Source organism: Eutrigla gurnardus (genome assembly GCF_963514095.1).
Source record: "Eutrigla gurnardus genome assembly, chromosome: 13".
Classification (NCBI taxonomy): domain Eukaryota; kingdom Metazoa; phylum Chordata; class Actinopteri; order Perciformes; family Triglidae; genus Eutrigla; species Eutrigla gurnardus.
The window spans coordinates 21,574,438-21,590,252 of record NC_139936.1 but is presented as its reverse complement, the minus strand read 5'-3'; the positions used below and the strand labels follow the sequence as shown (position 1 = coordinate 21,590,252).

Sequence of the window (15,815 nt, the reverse complement as noted above, 5' to 3'; positions counted from 1 at the left end):
GCAATCCTGCGGTGGCTAACACATCATAATCCACAGCGATATCTACCAGGGCAGCGCACTCTCACTCACCTCTCCTCTCCTCTTTTGGTTTGACCCTCACTGCTCATGATTGACGGGGTCAGTGTTAGATTGTGATTGGCTGACCTCTCGAGAGTCTCCTCCCGGCCTCATTTCCTCTGCCTCCAGAGGGAAGAGGGAGTGTTTCATTTGGCTGAATTCACCTCCTTTCATTCATAGAGGAAGAGAGGAGGCGACAGGAAGGCCACACTGGGCTGTGTGTCATCCATCTCTCCGCTGGATGCCTGGCTTGGAGAGGATGTAGGCATGGCCTGTGGCTGCGGGGTAGATCACTTGGAACAGGGCTCTCTGTGTGTCAAGTGCCAAGTGTTCGCTATGTTTAAATGAGTGGAGAGACACTTGATTCAGGTCGGAGGGAAACGCTCGTAAACAAACAAAAGTATTGAAAGATTCAGTTTGCTTTCATGTGTATCCTATCCTCCCCCCTCAGCTCTACACCTCTTATCTGACTCTGCATCTCTTCTTTGTCCACTCCTTTCCTCTCAGGGTGAACTGGGATCTCCTGGTCCATGTGGAGTCTCTGGTCTTATTGTGAGTGTATCCTTCTCACTCATTTTATCACTTTCTGTTTTGGTTTTTCTGTCTTGTTTTCCTTCTAGAGGAGAACTTGTAACCACTGTTTTGAAAAGTGCTTTAAAAGTTATAAAAGTTATAAAAGCTACATAAGTTTAATTCACTAGTCTAATGTCTCTTCCACATCTTTCCATTGAGACATTGAGCTCAGAGAGATGTGTGTTGTTGTGTATTATGAGTAGCAGCCCTGAAGACATAATTCATCTGGACATTCAGTGTTTTAAATATGTGTTTGGTGTGTGTTGATGTGTGCAGGGAGACATGGGCCCTGTTGGCATTATGGGGTTTCCAGGACTATCAGGACTCAAGGTAAATGATGTGGTTTTTCTAGTCATGTCTCTCTGGTTTTGGTACAGCTCCAGTATAAATAGAGTACGTTTTGGTACAATTTGATTGGTTAACCAGAACGTCTCCAAGTAGCGGTTTAGCTCACTTTGACAAGACAAAGTGACAAGTGGTTGGCGATCAAATTATTCCACAGCCTCATTGCTATTTATCATGGTGAATTATAAATCATGTTTTTTTTAAATATAATTTTGTTTCCAAGGGAGTGGCTGGAAATCCAGGGGAACCAGGACTGAAAGGTGATCAGGTGATCTGCATATGACTTTTATCACTACTAACTTACTATGTACAAGACAATTAAGACTCCCAGAACAAAAGATGCAGGACTTGTGTAACTCTGCTTATTGAATTATCTTTTTGCTTCCATTTGGATCTTTTTTCATGTTCTTTTGTATTTCTCAGGGGTTTGACGGCTTATCAGGGGAGCCGGGGGAGAGTGGATTCCAAGGGGACAAGGTCAGTCTGTGTTTGTGTGTGCTGAGGTGATACAGTGGGTCAACCATTATTAATAATTAGTGTTTCAATGAGTGGCTTCTCCTATCTGCATGTCAAAGTGTCCATTAGCAACACGCTGAAGTCCAGATTGCTTCAGATGATGTCACCATCGCTGTGATTGTGTGCTTGGGTTTATGAATGGAAACCAGTTCAAGCCATTCATTTCTATCAATCCTGTCATAGAAATGTAGTTGATGTGTTTATGGTATAAGGAGCATCTTCATGCGTGTGACTAATTTTGACCTCCTTGTTTGACTTGTTGACTTGTTTCCACTGAGCTGTTGTTTTTTTGTTTTTTACAGGGTATGCAAGGCCCACCTGGGTTGCCGGGCCCCTGTGGAAATCCAGGACCACAGGTACTTTCTATCCCCCATTCAAACACACAAAAATGCATCGCAGGTACATTCCGCGCATCAATACATGAATACAATGGATCTATTTTGGGAGTATTGTACATTTTTACTTCATAGAGATTATAGTTTTGATTTTTTCATGCTTCAATGTCTCGGTTGCTTGTATGCTCTTGCTTTGTGATTAATAAAGCAAAGAGAATACCTTCCATCCAAAGAAGCACACAGGAGTAAACCCAGCAGAATTATATGGATTTAATTAATTCATTATTTCTACATTTTGTCTTCAGATTGATTCAGATTAGAATTTTGTCCTGAAAGCAGGGCGGTGTGCTCAAAAGGGCAAAGTAAGTCTTCGGATTCACTCAGGGAAAAACATGCTGCTGCTCTAAGATGGGTGGGAATCTTCAAATGTTTACAAAAGTAAACTTCAGGCTCTCATGCGTGGAGGAAAACTTTGGTGTAAGAAATGCTAATGAAGCCGTGGCATAAACAACACAGCAAAGAGCAGGCAACTGGCAAATTCCCAGCGCATACGCTGCCTTAGCTCTGAGACTAATCCACCAACGCTGGCACTCTGAAGTGTCCTTAATATTTTGAGTGCCGTCTGATCTGATTTGTGATTCAAGCATGGAAAGATTGCTCTCCCAGTGGCCGTACTCTTTCCTATCAGCATCTTCCCTCAGCCACAATGGTTGGTTTGTATTGGAAATACTCCAGCTAAAAGACAATCCCATGAAACTTGCATTCACAATACAGTACGTGACCTGGAAATGCACAAAGAAGATATAAGATGGTGACGTGACACGTGGTGTTCCCTGCACACGAAGGAATTTGGAGTATGGTTTTGTCAATGTGGTTAAAGTTATCTAGTGGTTTCTGATGTGAGTGAAAACGGTACATTTGTGACATTTCTTAGGGTACAATTGGAGAAAAGGGCCCTGATGGTATACCTGGCCCTCTTGGCCCTGAGGTAGGACAGATTTTATTGACTAGTTGTTATATTTGCATCATATTTATATCATTCCGTCATTGTTGATACAATGTTGTGTGGTACGGTGAAGCTGGGGATGAAGCTGGGGTTCATTTCCTGTCATTTTCACAGGGTTTTCCAGGTGACATTGGCCCACCGGGACAAAACGGCCCTGAAGGACCCAAGGTCAGCCGAGTGGCACTAACTCTCTAGATAGGAAGTGTCAGTGAGTAGAAATGAAGTGAAAGTTCACTCTCAATGTTTCATCCACAGGGAAAGCAAGGGACACTGGGGTTTCCTGGTCCAATAGGAATTCCTGGACTTCAGGTGGGGTTGACTTAATATATTTTCTAAATGAATAACACGATTAAACTTTATTTTTCATTCTCTGACCTTTAGTGACTATTCTCTCTGCAGGGTGATGAGGGACCCGTTGGGCCCTTTGGACCCACTGGACTCGAGGTGAGTGCTGATTGGATAAGCCCTGCTGCTGGAGAGCAGTTAGAAAATACAAAAACATTATCTTTTAGGATCCACACACAACAAGTGCACCACATGTCTGCCTAAATTTAGGTTTGGAGAAATAACTGACCCGATATGGACAACAAGTCCTCTGGCTGACTGATGTCTCTATTGTTCTAAAGCTGTTTTGAAAGACTTCCTATTGGACGCCGTAGGCTCATATTACCAGATTGGTCAGCAAAGTGCTATGCGTGTCGTCTTTAAATCTCAAACCATAATATGTATACTTTGTTTGTCAAATATGATTCATTTTAAGATGAATGCACAGAAAAAGTGCATCCTGATGATCATTTATTATATTTGGTATCTATTCAGTTGTATAATAACTGAAATAGTCCTCTTATTTGTTTGTTTGTCAAATATCTCGACCATGCATAGTTTTATGTCCGTTATTTGCATCTGAACATAGTGGATACAGTGGTGCATAGGGTTTTTTAAGAGACAAATAGTATGGCTTTGAACTGTTCTGCAGTATGAATACATTCCATAGTGACCGTCTCGTTCCAGAAAAAGTGTTTGTTTGGAATCATCCCAGGCCAAACAATAGAGAAGACTTCCCAATGAAACTCTCTATTTTTGCAGCGGTTTGATTCCAGCCTGCCTTTCTACCAAAAGTGGAACCCACAAGTGATTGCTGAAAAACAAACACAAATGACCCGATGACATGTATGAGTAATAAGAAGCCTTTGATGCTGCTAGCAGCTCTTTGTCTTATGGATCATTAAGTTTCACAAAGGGATGTCTTTGTTGTGGCATGAATCACTGGATTGATCCACGGCCTCTGGAGACTGCACCTCTTACAGGAGATCTCTGGAGTTTATTGTTTGTGGTGTGGACAGCGTCGTACCTTCTCTGTGTCATTTTTGCTTTCTGTTCAGGGCAGGCCTGGGAGGCAGGGATTCCCTGGACTGACAGGCCCAGATGGACTCAAGGTCAGACCTAATAGTCACACATCCACCGCCAAACCACTGTCATCCGTATCCGAACATTCTCTCTTCGGCTTTCATTTATGATAATGGATCGTCTCAATATGTGTAAATTAGATGTTAATTCTCCATTACCACAGGGGAACAACCCTCCGAGCACATTTTCAACTGATTTGAACTAAAAACGAAAGGCATGAATAAGTTTGTGATATGCTAATTGGCTGCTTTGCTGTAGGGCGAGACCGGGATAACTGGCGAGGTTGGAAAGCTTGGCGAGAGGGTAAAGGCTTTTCTCCTCTTTCTGCTGGTTTCTGTTTGATGCTCACTGTGTGTCTGTTTTGTTGGAGTCCCTAAGCTGTGCAGCCTATTAAGAGAAATGTAACTTCAATAGAGTTAAGAGAAATAAGACACAGTTAAGACGGCATATTTTCCTCTCCTTCAGGGACTGCCTGGTTTCGTCGGGCCTGTTGGAGAAACTGGCATCGCAGGAGAAAAAGTTAGTATGGTGTAGATTTGTCACACTTTGCTGCTATCTCAAATTGTTGTCATCCGATGTTGATTTGAGTCTGTTAAATTGCTTTCTGATGATGTAGCATGTGATTAGTTCTGAAACAAGAAGTCAATTTCAGCTAATTTTATAATTAGAGAATTGTCAGTGTCATCTATCAAGTGAGAACGCCTGCTGTACGAGCCTCTCAAACCTGCATCTCATTGTGATTTCAATATTTTTGGTCAGAATTTGGAACAGCAGAAGGCATCACTTTAGGATCCTTACAACTGTAATTAGCATGTTGTTTTCTGGAGACTGAACGCCTAATCATGTAATCCATCAATAGTGAATCAATCTTTCCCAAATGTGACTTTCCAGGGGGATCGAGGCAAAACAGGCACCCCCGGGCCGCCAGGTGAAACGGGGCCGATGGTAAGGAGTAAGTCTGGACCCGTCTCCCGTACCAGGGGGCATTCACTACTACATACCTAAGGGATGGGGGTGTGATGCGTTTCGAGAGATCGATTATTGAACCATAATCATCTAATGGGCAGATCATATATGGCCATTTGGTTAGAAAGCTAAATGATGATTTCTTTGATAAATCATATAGATATAATTTGAGTCATGTTCTGTCCATCAGGGTCACACTGGTATACCTGGAGAGATGGGGGAACCTGGACTGCAAGGGATCCCAGTAAGTTTACTGTTATCATTGTCATGTAGAGCAGAAACTACACTGGCCTGTTGTGTGGTCAACATAACTGGATCATGTCTGATACTGAACACCAATCTGAAAAGCAGCGTTTCACTCTCTGGTTGGAAATCTCGAGTTTGTTCAGCCACTCGAATTATATCAGCCAATTGAACGGGTGTCATCCCAAAACATAAGCATCCAATCAGCTGATAACATTCAAAATGGCTAGTTTGTTGCACTTCTAACCACAACCAGCCTTATTTATAAGTGTGGTCAGAAAGGTCACCGCACAACCCACAGTGATGTCACGGTGTACTGACACACCCTGAAGTACACATCACTACATCACTGCAGCAAAGTGACCAGTTAACCACTGCAGTTAAAGTAGTCCTTATTATTGACTCAATGTCAGTTTAAAAAAGCAGCCTTTGTTATTCAATATTTAAAAAAAAAAAAAAGGATTTTAATGGGTTTTTAAACAGGTTGGGTCGAAAAATCAGACAAATTGATAAAGAAAATGATTAAATTTAGAGGATTGTCAACAGTACAGTCAGACTCAAAGACATTATTTTTTACACACATTCAGGGGCCTCCTGGTTCAGAGGGACTCCATGGCAACAGGGGACCCAAAGGCAGAGGGGTAAGTAACTTCAACCAAACGGCTTTCAGAAGGATCACCTTGACAAACAGTGTCTCCAGCCTTGACTCACTTTGTGCTTATTTTACAATGTGAGAATGCTAAGTTGCTAAACTGAAACACCTGGAAGATGGTAAACATGATTTGTGCTGCACATCATGCCAGCATTGTGAGTGAGCACGTTGTCTGTCTTGTTTTATATTTTGCTGGAAGGTCGAATCGAAAATCATATTTTTTTTTGTATAGGAAATCATATTTTTCATCCCCAAGCAACAGTGGTTTATTTGGAATACATTGAGGAAGAATTGGGTAACTTTACAGCAACATGAGCAGTGATGATGACATTTGATGAAGAGCCCATGAAAGAGCAGAGAAACTCTAACTTCACTCATAAACCAGCCCACAGATACAGCTCTACAAAGTGCAGAGCTAAAACACCAGACTAAGGATTGCTTAGCAACTGCCTCCTAAAACATAAAAGGCCTTATACATAACAGAAATTACTATAAATCAGTATATAGTTGCGAACATGTGTAAGGAAAGCGATGTGCTAAGAAGCTCGTCCCAACTAAACACCCTGGAGTTTGTCTCCATGGAAAGGCGTGCGTGTGTTGTGTCTGGCAGCTCGTGATGATTTCAGTGCTCACTGCCTTTTCCATAATTGAGTTTTCTACTTTGGGAAAATCGCCCATGGTTGCACAGCAGGATCATTGGACTGAATGAATAATTGATCTAACACGAATAAGTAGTATAATTAAGGCATTTCATTCTGATTGGTTTTTACACGCCTCCCCTGATATCACAGGCAGTCACAAATGTATTATTTAATAACTATAATAGCTGAAAATGACATCAAGGCTTTGCAAAATGGAATTTGCACCAGCATGATTAAACCCCGGTCTCCTTATTGTCTAAAGTAATTCCCAGTCAACAAGAATGGGAGGGGAAACAGTACCAACCTTTATTTGTGCACAATAAAGAAGAATGGAATTGTGACATTGCCTCCACAAAAGAAGATGATAGGTTTATTCTTCAGGACATTTTAAAAATATGGTGTGTATTCCTGACAGACGTGAGGCCGTATGTGAAGCACAATAAATGAATCATAGGATTCCAAGAAAAGTAGTGACAGCTATTTGAAGGACGTATCCAATCCTGTTGCTTTAATTCTCCTTTGCTTTCATATCTTTAGTTTTTTTTTTATTTTTACTTTGAGGGTTTTTTTATTCATGTCAGTCATGCTTCAGCAGGATGTCAAGCTGAATCTCCCTGCTCCCATAGAAACCAACGCTGCTGAATTCAATGGCGATGCATTCCAGTGATATGTCAACAAGTCATTACCACCAATTATTCTCGGGTTTTGTCATTGCACCCTTAAGTCCAAAGCCCTGAAAAAGGTGCACTTTAAAAGAAAGTGGGTGAGTTTCCAGTTCATGTGCTTGCTGGGGGTGAATAATCTGAAAAGGTGATTATAGAGGCAGGATTGAATGGTACACATCTGCACTATAAAACATGTGATGTTAATAAGTCATATCGTCTGTTTTCCCCCTCAAATTAATTCTGTGCATTTTTAAAGATTTCTTATTTAAAACAACCAACAATAACTCAAAATGAGACGGCTCACTCCCCTTGTTGATTAGTGTATAATAAAATGACGCTTTTAAATCTATCAACTCTTTTTCTCAGTTGTCGCTCAATATTAGACAACAATATTAGAACAGGTCATAGAATTAACTGGAATTGTTTTTCAGTGGATTTAATTTGGAGCTCTCAGACAAACGTTATTATATTATTATAAAAAGGCAGAAAAGGTAAGCTTTATTTATGTGATAAGTCAAAATACTTTTTTGCATGATCAGAAAGCTATATACAAATTGATTAATATTGTTTACTTTATGTTCAAACAGATATTTCACATTTCTGACAATTACTTGCATCAATCGTACATGGCCACAATTAGAAAAACAATAGTTTTCCTCATAAATAAACATAATTACGGCTCAGTCTAGCGGTCTTCGACTCATTTGTCTGTTATTATCAAGCAGCAATGGAAAGGCCATGTTTATGTAGGGGCTGCATTCTGCTCTGGCTCTTTTGACCACTTTTTTGAGAAGATGCCTACATGAGCATTCATCAAAAGACAGTCACTACTTTTAATGTTTTCTGACAGTGAACAGTTTGGTTTGATTTACTAGGCAAGGATGAATCAGCTACAGCATTTGTGACCTTTTCCCAAGGCATCTTTACAATATCCGCAGTGTGCAGAAGCTTCCACCGCATGCGACTGGAAAAAGATGGAGACAAAGTCCACACAGTGTGGACTGGCCATGCTTTGGAGCTAATTCACAGATGCCAAGTATTTTACAAAACAGCCACAATCGTTGATGGTGTCTCTCCGATGTGGCCTAAACCACACAAAACCTCCCAGGCTCCACTAAACAGAGATGACACACATGGAGATTAAGTGCCCTCATTCATTGACTTAATATGTTAAACAACGTGTGCCTGGGGTCTGTTAAAGGCCACATTTTCCCAAGCTATTCATCAGTGACAACTTTTATTTGTTTCTATAGGGTCTTCGGGGTCCTGATGGCCCGGTGGGGGTGAAAGGGTCTGCTGGAGTAATGGTGAGCACATGTTCAGAAAGGGTCCATATAATATTGGTTCCAGCTTGTGGCTCTCAGTGATATTGTTACTTTACATACGACATTAAAGTAAAGTACACTTCATATCTTCTCCCATGGGAGGCTAGGATACACAATGGCCCAAGTTTCTGTAATGGAGGGGGGGGTCAGGAGAACTTTTACAAGCAGCTTTGTGCAGCAGACTGCAATTATCAACTATTTTTAACATCTAAAGAATCTTTAGAGCCCACTCTTTGTTAGCTGAACATTTAACAACAGAACCCTAAATCAAAGAGGACTAAAATATTGATGGTGCTGGTAGTGCTTGGCAGTCGGGAACATTTTAACTCCGGGGGATTTCAGAGAGCTCAGTTTAGTGAGCTGGATGTTTTCTTTGCAGGGCCCTGATGGACCACCAGGAAGGCTGGGCCTCCCCGGGGAGATGGTGAGAACATTTGGGCTTCTTTACTTTCCCCTCGTAACAGTCCTGCTTATGTTCGACCTTTTGATGTCCTCAAGGAATGTAGTTTCTAAGATAATAGAACTGCTTCTACTTTTGTCCTAATGAAAAGTACAATGACCATCGCATTAAGCAGTCATACATTTCTGCATGCATTCATGATCATTGAAAGTAAGACACGTTCATGGACTTGGTTATGATATCAAACCTATAAGAGGGTACAAGCAAGGCAAACGAAGCCCTACTCTTATGCTGCCCATGTAATGCCTCTGAAACCCTCCATTAGTCTGACAAGTATAACGTATTTGTCCTTTTGCTGCAGGGGAAGCTTGGTGAGCCAGGTGAAGCTGGGCCAAAGGGATTTCCAGTAAGTGATTGGGGCTAACAGAGGTCTCATTTAGGTCAGTCTGGATTTTTGGGGTGGACTCATTTTGGGTATCATTGGTGGATAAGTGGGGCCTGTGCTCCACACTTTTACTTTAGTGGGTGTTTTAGAACTTTAAAGTGTGTATAAATACAAATAGTGTCTGTAATATAAATGCCTGTACTGTTTTCAGGGTATTCAAGGATCCTCCGGACCTCCAGGGGCCAAAGGATTTGTGGGAGAGCCAGTAAGTTTATACTTTTTTCTTTTTTTTGGTTCCATGTTTGAGAATCAAACCCATTACCGAGGATCTACTGTATGGTAATGTTTATTCTCTGTGTCTTTACTCCATCTGGTTCATGTAAACATTTGGAAATTGCAGATCTGCACATCTGATATAGGGAGAAATCCTAGTATGTCTTTTGGCATATGATGATATATACATTTTCTTTTTCTTCAAGTTTGCACAAATGTCCACCTGGTCTCAAGGATGAACTAAATTGTTAAAGGTCGGAGGTCAAGGTCACTGTGACCTCACACAATATCTTAGGAACGCTCTTCAAATTTGGCAAAAACTTGAGGATCATCTGATTAGATATATAATTACTATATGATGATTTTTTTAAATAACTTTTTGATGGTATAGTATACTATGACCATGTTATTTAGCACTTGCACTTATTGAGAACTCTTCCTCTTTTTCCCTTTGCAAATAAACTGTAAATTTCCACTTTTATTTAGTGCTTCCTAGAAACCCATATCCTGCTCAAAAAGCCCTGAACAACCTAATCGACTTTCTTTCATTCTGCCCAAGTCTCACAGTCCCAAGCAAAGAAGCAGAGAGTCTGAGACAATTTGATTTACACCATCCCTTTCCTGGAGAGCAGCTTTATTGTAGCCTGAATGTGTCTCTATAAGAGCAGGCCTGTTTCCATCACTTAACAGAAGCTTTGGCTCAGTGTTTTGAAGGCTGTTAGTCCCGAAGATTAACTTATCTCACCAAATCCACACTTTCTGCCTGGTCCTTATTTCTTTTCACATTTTTCTTCACTTATTGTCACTTTCAGAGGCATTTGTCTGAGATTAGAAAGTGCTCTTAACCTTTTTGTGGTGCCTCTGCTTTGTCGCCGCAGGGACCAGCAGGGCCATCGGGAACAATTGGACCACTGGGGGAGATGGGGCCGTGGGTGAGCTTGATCACACAGCTGGTGTAAGAACTCCCATTGACTTTTTTCATTGCCACCAAACACTAAAGGCTATGACTGTGTCTGACAGGGGCCTCTGGGGAAGGTTGGAGAGAGAGGACTGCCTGGTGAACCAGGAGACAAGGTGAAGACTGTTGAGATATTGAGCTGGTGGATATGTATTTATATATGTACTTATATATTTGATGCTGGAAATGGTTATGGTCATGGGTGGGGCGGCAGCTGCTATTCTATAGAATTATGTTTGTGATTGAGAGTGAGATGAAACATTTCTAAGATTGTACATTAAGAGATACAAAACATCACCAATGGCTTCACCATTAACCATCATGCTTCTTCTCCTGGCAGGGGGCCGTTGGTCAACCTGGCAACATCGGGGAGCAGGGTTTGATTGGCCAGAGAGTGAGTTTCTGAGGTTTTCTTTCAAGTCTAAAGTGCAGTGACTTTCTCAAAAATATTCAAAAGTGAACAGGTCACTTGCAGCACGGAGTAAACCAAGTTCTACATTTGTTTTCAAATAGAGTTTTGCCAGTGTTGCTTGCTACACATCTGTTTTTGCTTCCTGTGATCACTGTCCTTGTAACAATAAAACATTTAGCAATCATAATATTTTTGTGATTTTTCAGGGTGAGCCAGGCATTGATGGGGAGGCTGGACAAAGTGGACCTGATGGAACCAAGGCAAGTTCAAAAATAAAAATACTCACTGTGACACAAAAATCTGATTTATACAACGGCGTATTAGGGCCTAGGGGGGAAAAAAGCTAAGCTAGGTCATGCAGGAAGTAAACACGTAGCTTGACGAAGTTAGCTAGCATAAATGCCGGTTGTTAGCATTGGAATAAACTAGCAAATTTGCCACTTTAAACTAGCAAATTTGCCACTTTTTTCTCTGAATATTGCCCACCTCTATCGGCTCTTTTTTTTTTTTTTTTTCCTACAGTGGCCCTAATACGCCGTTGTAGGATTTATTCTTCACTTTAAAAACTTTTTTTTTTACTGTAAAAAGCCCACAGTAAATAGGAAAAAAAGTTGCTTCAAGGCTTTGGCCGGTAATCCAATTTTTGCCATTTTTTCAACACAGATTAATTCTTTCCTGATTCCCATGTCTGTGAACCCGGGGAACTCTCCGGTTTACTGTGGCAGCTTAGTGCAATTAGGGCAAATCGAAGATTGTTTGTGAGATATTGGCCTTTTTACAGTTGAGGCTGCTTTGTGTTGACGCTGAGTGAAAACAGATAGCGAGGCTATTTTAAGAGCTCCGAAGTCTGGCAAGTATTGTGACAGAAAAATAGAGGGAAAACACAAAACGCCTGCCTATTTAGCAGAGCCACACTGCTGGAAGTAGAGCTGACAGACCCACAAACAATGCTTGGCTTGAAGAAGCCTGTAAAACGTGAGCACAGAAAACACTGAGGATTAGAATAGTCTCAACCTGAGAGGCAGCGCGGCTCTGTGCGGAACAGGACGTGTTCTGTTAGTCGGAGTAAACCACTTTGAGGTGTTCTTGGCCACGTTGCAGCTTCTGGGTGGAAAATGGCAGCTCAAGAGGGATTTGCAGCTTGTACTCTCAAGTGCTAGGGGAATAGAAATCAATGCGTTGTCAAAGTTCATTGTGGTGAAATTTATACCAGAAATTCAGCAGATAATTAGAGGATTTGAATTATTTATTATTATTTTGCCTCTTTCCAGCAGTCTGGAGCAAATGCAACACTGAATTGTTGTGAAACTAAAACCGTGTCTTAACAGACGATCGAACTGCAAGATTGTTCGTGCCTTGTCGACTTCATGCTGTTCACTAGAATATTTAGTAGCTGGGACCACATATCACTGGTGTTCATCCCCTCTTCCTAGCAGGTGTTTTCTGTTTCTCTATGATAGTATCTGCCTTCTTCTGCTCCTTTTACCCATTCATCCTCGTACAAAAGGGCTAATTTATGTTCACAGTCTTGCTTTATTCACATATTTCCACCTGGGCAGACCATTAGCTCCTGTTACACAGATTTGTCACACAGACAGGAATGCACCTTGTTTTCTGTTCCATCTTAGAAAATGTTTCTAAATTGGAGCCTGTGCAGCCTGTTGTGTCTCACTAATTAATGAGTCATGTTACTCGTATAAATGGGTTTACATGCCAAAGCTGCTAGTGTTACATGTCAACATTCATCCATTCATACATTGGTGGCAGTGCAAGGTGCCACCTCCTCGTCAGGATCTAATCTAACTCATTCACGCACAGTCACACGCCGACTGTACAGCCTCTGGGGGCAATTTGGGGTTCATCTTGCCCAAGGACACCTTAACATGCCGTGGATCGAATCAAAACTTTTATTCAAAGCCAGCTGTAGAGCTCAGCTTTTTGTTGTGTAAATAGACAGACAGGACTCTGCAATCATTGGATCAGGCCTTAGTGACTGTTCCACTATCAAAACGCATGAATATTGCTAATTAAGTAATTAATTAATTATGGGTAAGCTTCATTACCCCCTGGCTTTGCACTGACCTTTCTGCAGACATTTGCTCAGTTGGTAATGTGTAATTTCATGAAAACCTGTGAGCGCACACAGACCTTTCATTAATACATTTTAATTAGGCAAAGGTTGTGTGTCATTTAGATAGTAATTCTTCATGTTTTAAATTGTGAAAAAGTTTTTATTGGATATAAATCATATTTTTTCCAGTCTGCATATTTTAACCAGATATATTGAAACCGTAACATCCCAAATTCCCGGTTGGGGTAACTCAATTGTATGATCTCCTTATTCATTGGACTTGTGCCACTCTTCTCAGGGCGATAAGGGGGATGCTGGTCAGGAAGGCGCTCAAGGTGACAGGGGTGAAATCGGTCTGAAAGGAAAGGAAGGACCCCCTGGGCCTCTCGGATTGGCCGGTGTAAGGGTGAGTGGCTCACCAGCCAACACCGAATTACATTCAATTCCCATGAAAAGACGGCTCTTTTTGTCCGCTTACAACCCTGCTGGATTTTCTTCTACCAGGGTCAGGAGGGTCAACCTGGCAAAATTGGTGAAAGAGGAAAACCAGGAGAAAAGGTTTGTCAGTTCTCTTGCTTGGGGCTTAAATACAACTCGTTCTTGGATGTCTGTTAGTTTGCTGCCTTGCACACGTAACAGTAACTTCAGAAACTTCCATAAGCAAAACTTCCATAAGCACATCAAACAGACTTTCAGTGTTTGAATTGTCAAACCACCCATACGATTGTTGTACTCTCCCTGCATACCTGCTCACTGCTGGTCTCTCTCCAGGGGGGCAAGGGTCTCCAAGGTCCCCTGGGTGAGAGCGGCCCAACTGGTGAGCTGGGACAGATGGGCTTCGACGGACAGAAAGGAGCGAGAGGAACCATCGGGCCAGTGGTAAGACATCCGCAGATAGTTTGAAAGAGCTGTTTGGTTGTTGGTGGATGTGGACTTAATGTGCATTTATACATGTATTTGTCCAGGGTGCTCCAGGGAGAATGGGCCAACAAGGAAATCCAGGCATATCAGGTTATGAGGTAAGCACAGTGATGGAGTAATGCAAGATGATATGAAAGTGAGGGACCTACAGTTCTTCTAAAACCTTACTTTAGCCGGGTGTCAATTTGTAAATGTAAGACTGTGACAATCAGCATTATGATGCCTCCAAAATAAAGGCCTTCTTTCTCTCTGTCTCGTGTCACGACTTGGCTCTAAAGGCCATGACAAAAATAAGAGACACGCCGTTTATAGCTTTTAAATCAAATAACTATTTGTTTCACTATTAAACAAACAGAATAAGCCCAATCACAATCTAATATGAAGTGTGGAAGTCCGTAAAAGCAGTAGTGTAGGAAGTGTATGGAAATGACAATGATGAGTGGAGGATGTAAATGCATAAAAAGAGCAAAACCAAAGAAACAGCACATCATAACCCATAAAACCCAGCAGACCACAGAGTCCTAAACTGAAGCTATTTGTTTGCTTTATGCTGCCCTCGGGCCAAGTCTCTCTGGAAAAAGATTTGAGACTTTTACCTGGTTAAATAAAGGTTAATAAAAAAGAATAAATAAAAAGCTTCACCAGACTAAACAAGGAAGTGCACCATGAAGCCTACTATGCAGGTGCTGCCAATCACCTGATTAGATGGGCTGCTTCATAGGTTAGCTGACATTTTCAGTCAAACGATTCCTGTTCAGGAATCACTATTCACTATTCGGCCACTTTTAATATACCTTTTTTTTAATCACCTCAAAATAAAATGTTGTAGAATTGTAGATTAAAATCCTAATAAACATGTAGTACTCTGTTTTTTGTTTTTTTTAATACGCACTGCATATTTCCAAAACTTATGACAATTGATGACTACGGTCTGATGGGAGACAAATTGAACATCACAAAACGTGGGAAACATAATCAACCGAATACCTGCGAGTGCTAATCACGCTGGATTTGAACAAACTTCAATGTAAATAACAATAGGGCACAGAGGGATATGGCACATCGGTGTACACGAGTAGTATTTAAGAATTGAGGTGGTGAAAATAAATGTGCTTCCTTCATTGCTATAACTCTTCTTATCACTACCAGTCGGGGCAAAGAGAAATCCTGCTTTATCTGGCACCAAGCGTCAAGTTGTCAAAGAAAGTGGAGGTTGAGCTCTCAGAGCTGTCAGAGAATACTAATACACCGCCTAAGTTAGATGTGTTGTCTACTGGTGTTCCCCAGAGTACCAGGCTAGATGAAAGAAGATCATCAAGCTAAATCTAGGCAAATCTAAACCTCAGCCCAGGGCTAGAAGCAAGGGGATCACATTGGAGGAAATCCCATTTTAAAGGATTACTGAGAATTTGCAATGAGATTGGCAAGAAATATACATTGGAAGGAGACAATACACTTCTGATATGGCCTTCTTAGATCCCCGGGTTTAGACCTGGAGATGTGTAAGATGGAGACGAAAGGAATTAAAAAAAAGATCTAAAATTTTTCAAAAACTCAAAGCAGAATTTAATTATGAAAAAGAAGAGTTCAGGGACCTGTTCAGATGTTTACAGCAAAGACATGCTCTCTGATACATATATTGAAAATGTGATTTCAGCAGAACG

The 15,815-nt window shown here is 41.3% G+C and overlaps 1 protein-coding gene across 2 annotated transcripts in view; it reads left to right on the top strand.

Moving 5' to 3' along the window:
• The window catches only part of col27a1b (collagen, type XXVII, alpha 1b), a 63,299-nt gene that overhangs the window by 37,030 nt on the left and 10,454 nt on the right, over nucleotides 1–15,815 (top strand). For both annotated transcript variants that reach the window (XM_084024477.1, XM_084024476.1), the window contains exons 14-40: nucleotides 565–609; nucleotides 907–960; nucleotides 1,199–1,243; nucleotides 1,399–1,452; nucleotides 1,794–1,847; nucleotides 2,761–2,814; nucleotides 2,947–3,000; nucleotides 3,088–3,141; nucleotides 3,232–3,276; nucleotides 4,215–4,268; nucleotides 4,498–4,542; nucleotides 4,705–4,758; nucleotides 5,131–5,184; nucleotides 5,396–5,449; nucleotides 6,036–6,089; nucleotides 8,660–8,713; nucleotides 9,111–9,155; nucleotides 9,493–9,537; nucleotides 9,728–9,781; nucleotides 10,668–10,721; nucleotides 10,810–10,863; nucleotides 11,088–11,141; nucleotides 11,366–11,419; nucleotides 13,529–13,636; nucleotides 13,735–13,788; nucleotides 14,002–14,109; nucleotides 14,196–14,249. In XM_084024477.1, coding sequence (XP_083880603.1) covers nucleotides 565–609; nucleotides 907–960; nucleotides 1,199–1,243; nucleotides 1,399–1,452; nucleotides 1,794–1,847; nucleotides 2,761–2,814; nucleotides 2,947–3,000; nucleotides 3,088–3,141; nucleotides 3,232–3,276; nucleotides 4,215–4,268; nucleotides 4,498–4,542; nucleotides 4,705–4,758; nucleotides 5,131–5,184; nucleotides 5,396–5,449; nucleotides 6,036–6,089; nucleotides 8,660–8,713; nucleotides 9,111–9,155; nucleotides 9,493–9,537; nucleotides 9,728–9,781; nucleotides 10,668–10,721; nucleotides 10,810–10,863; nucleotides 11,088–11,141; nucleotides 11,366–11,419; nucleotides 13,529–13,636; nucleotides 13,735–13,788; nucleotides 14,002–14,109; nucleotides 14,196–14,249 — 1,512 coding nt within the window. The remainder of the gene's footprint in view (nucleotides 1–564; nucleotides 610–906; nucleotides 961–1,198; nucleotides 1,244–1,398; nucleotides 1,453–1,793; nucleotides 1,848–2,760; nucleotides 2,815–2,946; nucleotides 3,001–3,087; nucleotides 3,142–3,231; nucleotides 3,277–4,214; nucleotides 4,269–4,497; nucleotides 4,543–4,704; nucleotides 4,759–5,130; nucleotides 5,185–5,395; nucleotides 5,450–6,035; nucleotides 6,090–8,659; nucleotides 8,714–9,110; nucleotides 9,156–9,492; nucleotides 9,538–9,727; nucleotides 9,782–10,667; nucleotides 10,722–10,809; nucleotides 10,864–11,087; nucleotides 11,142–11,365; nucleotides 11,420–13,528; nucleotides 13,637–13,734; nucleotides 13,789–14,001; nucleotides 14,110–14,195; nucleotides 14,250–15,815) is intronic.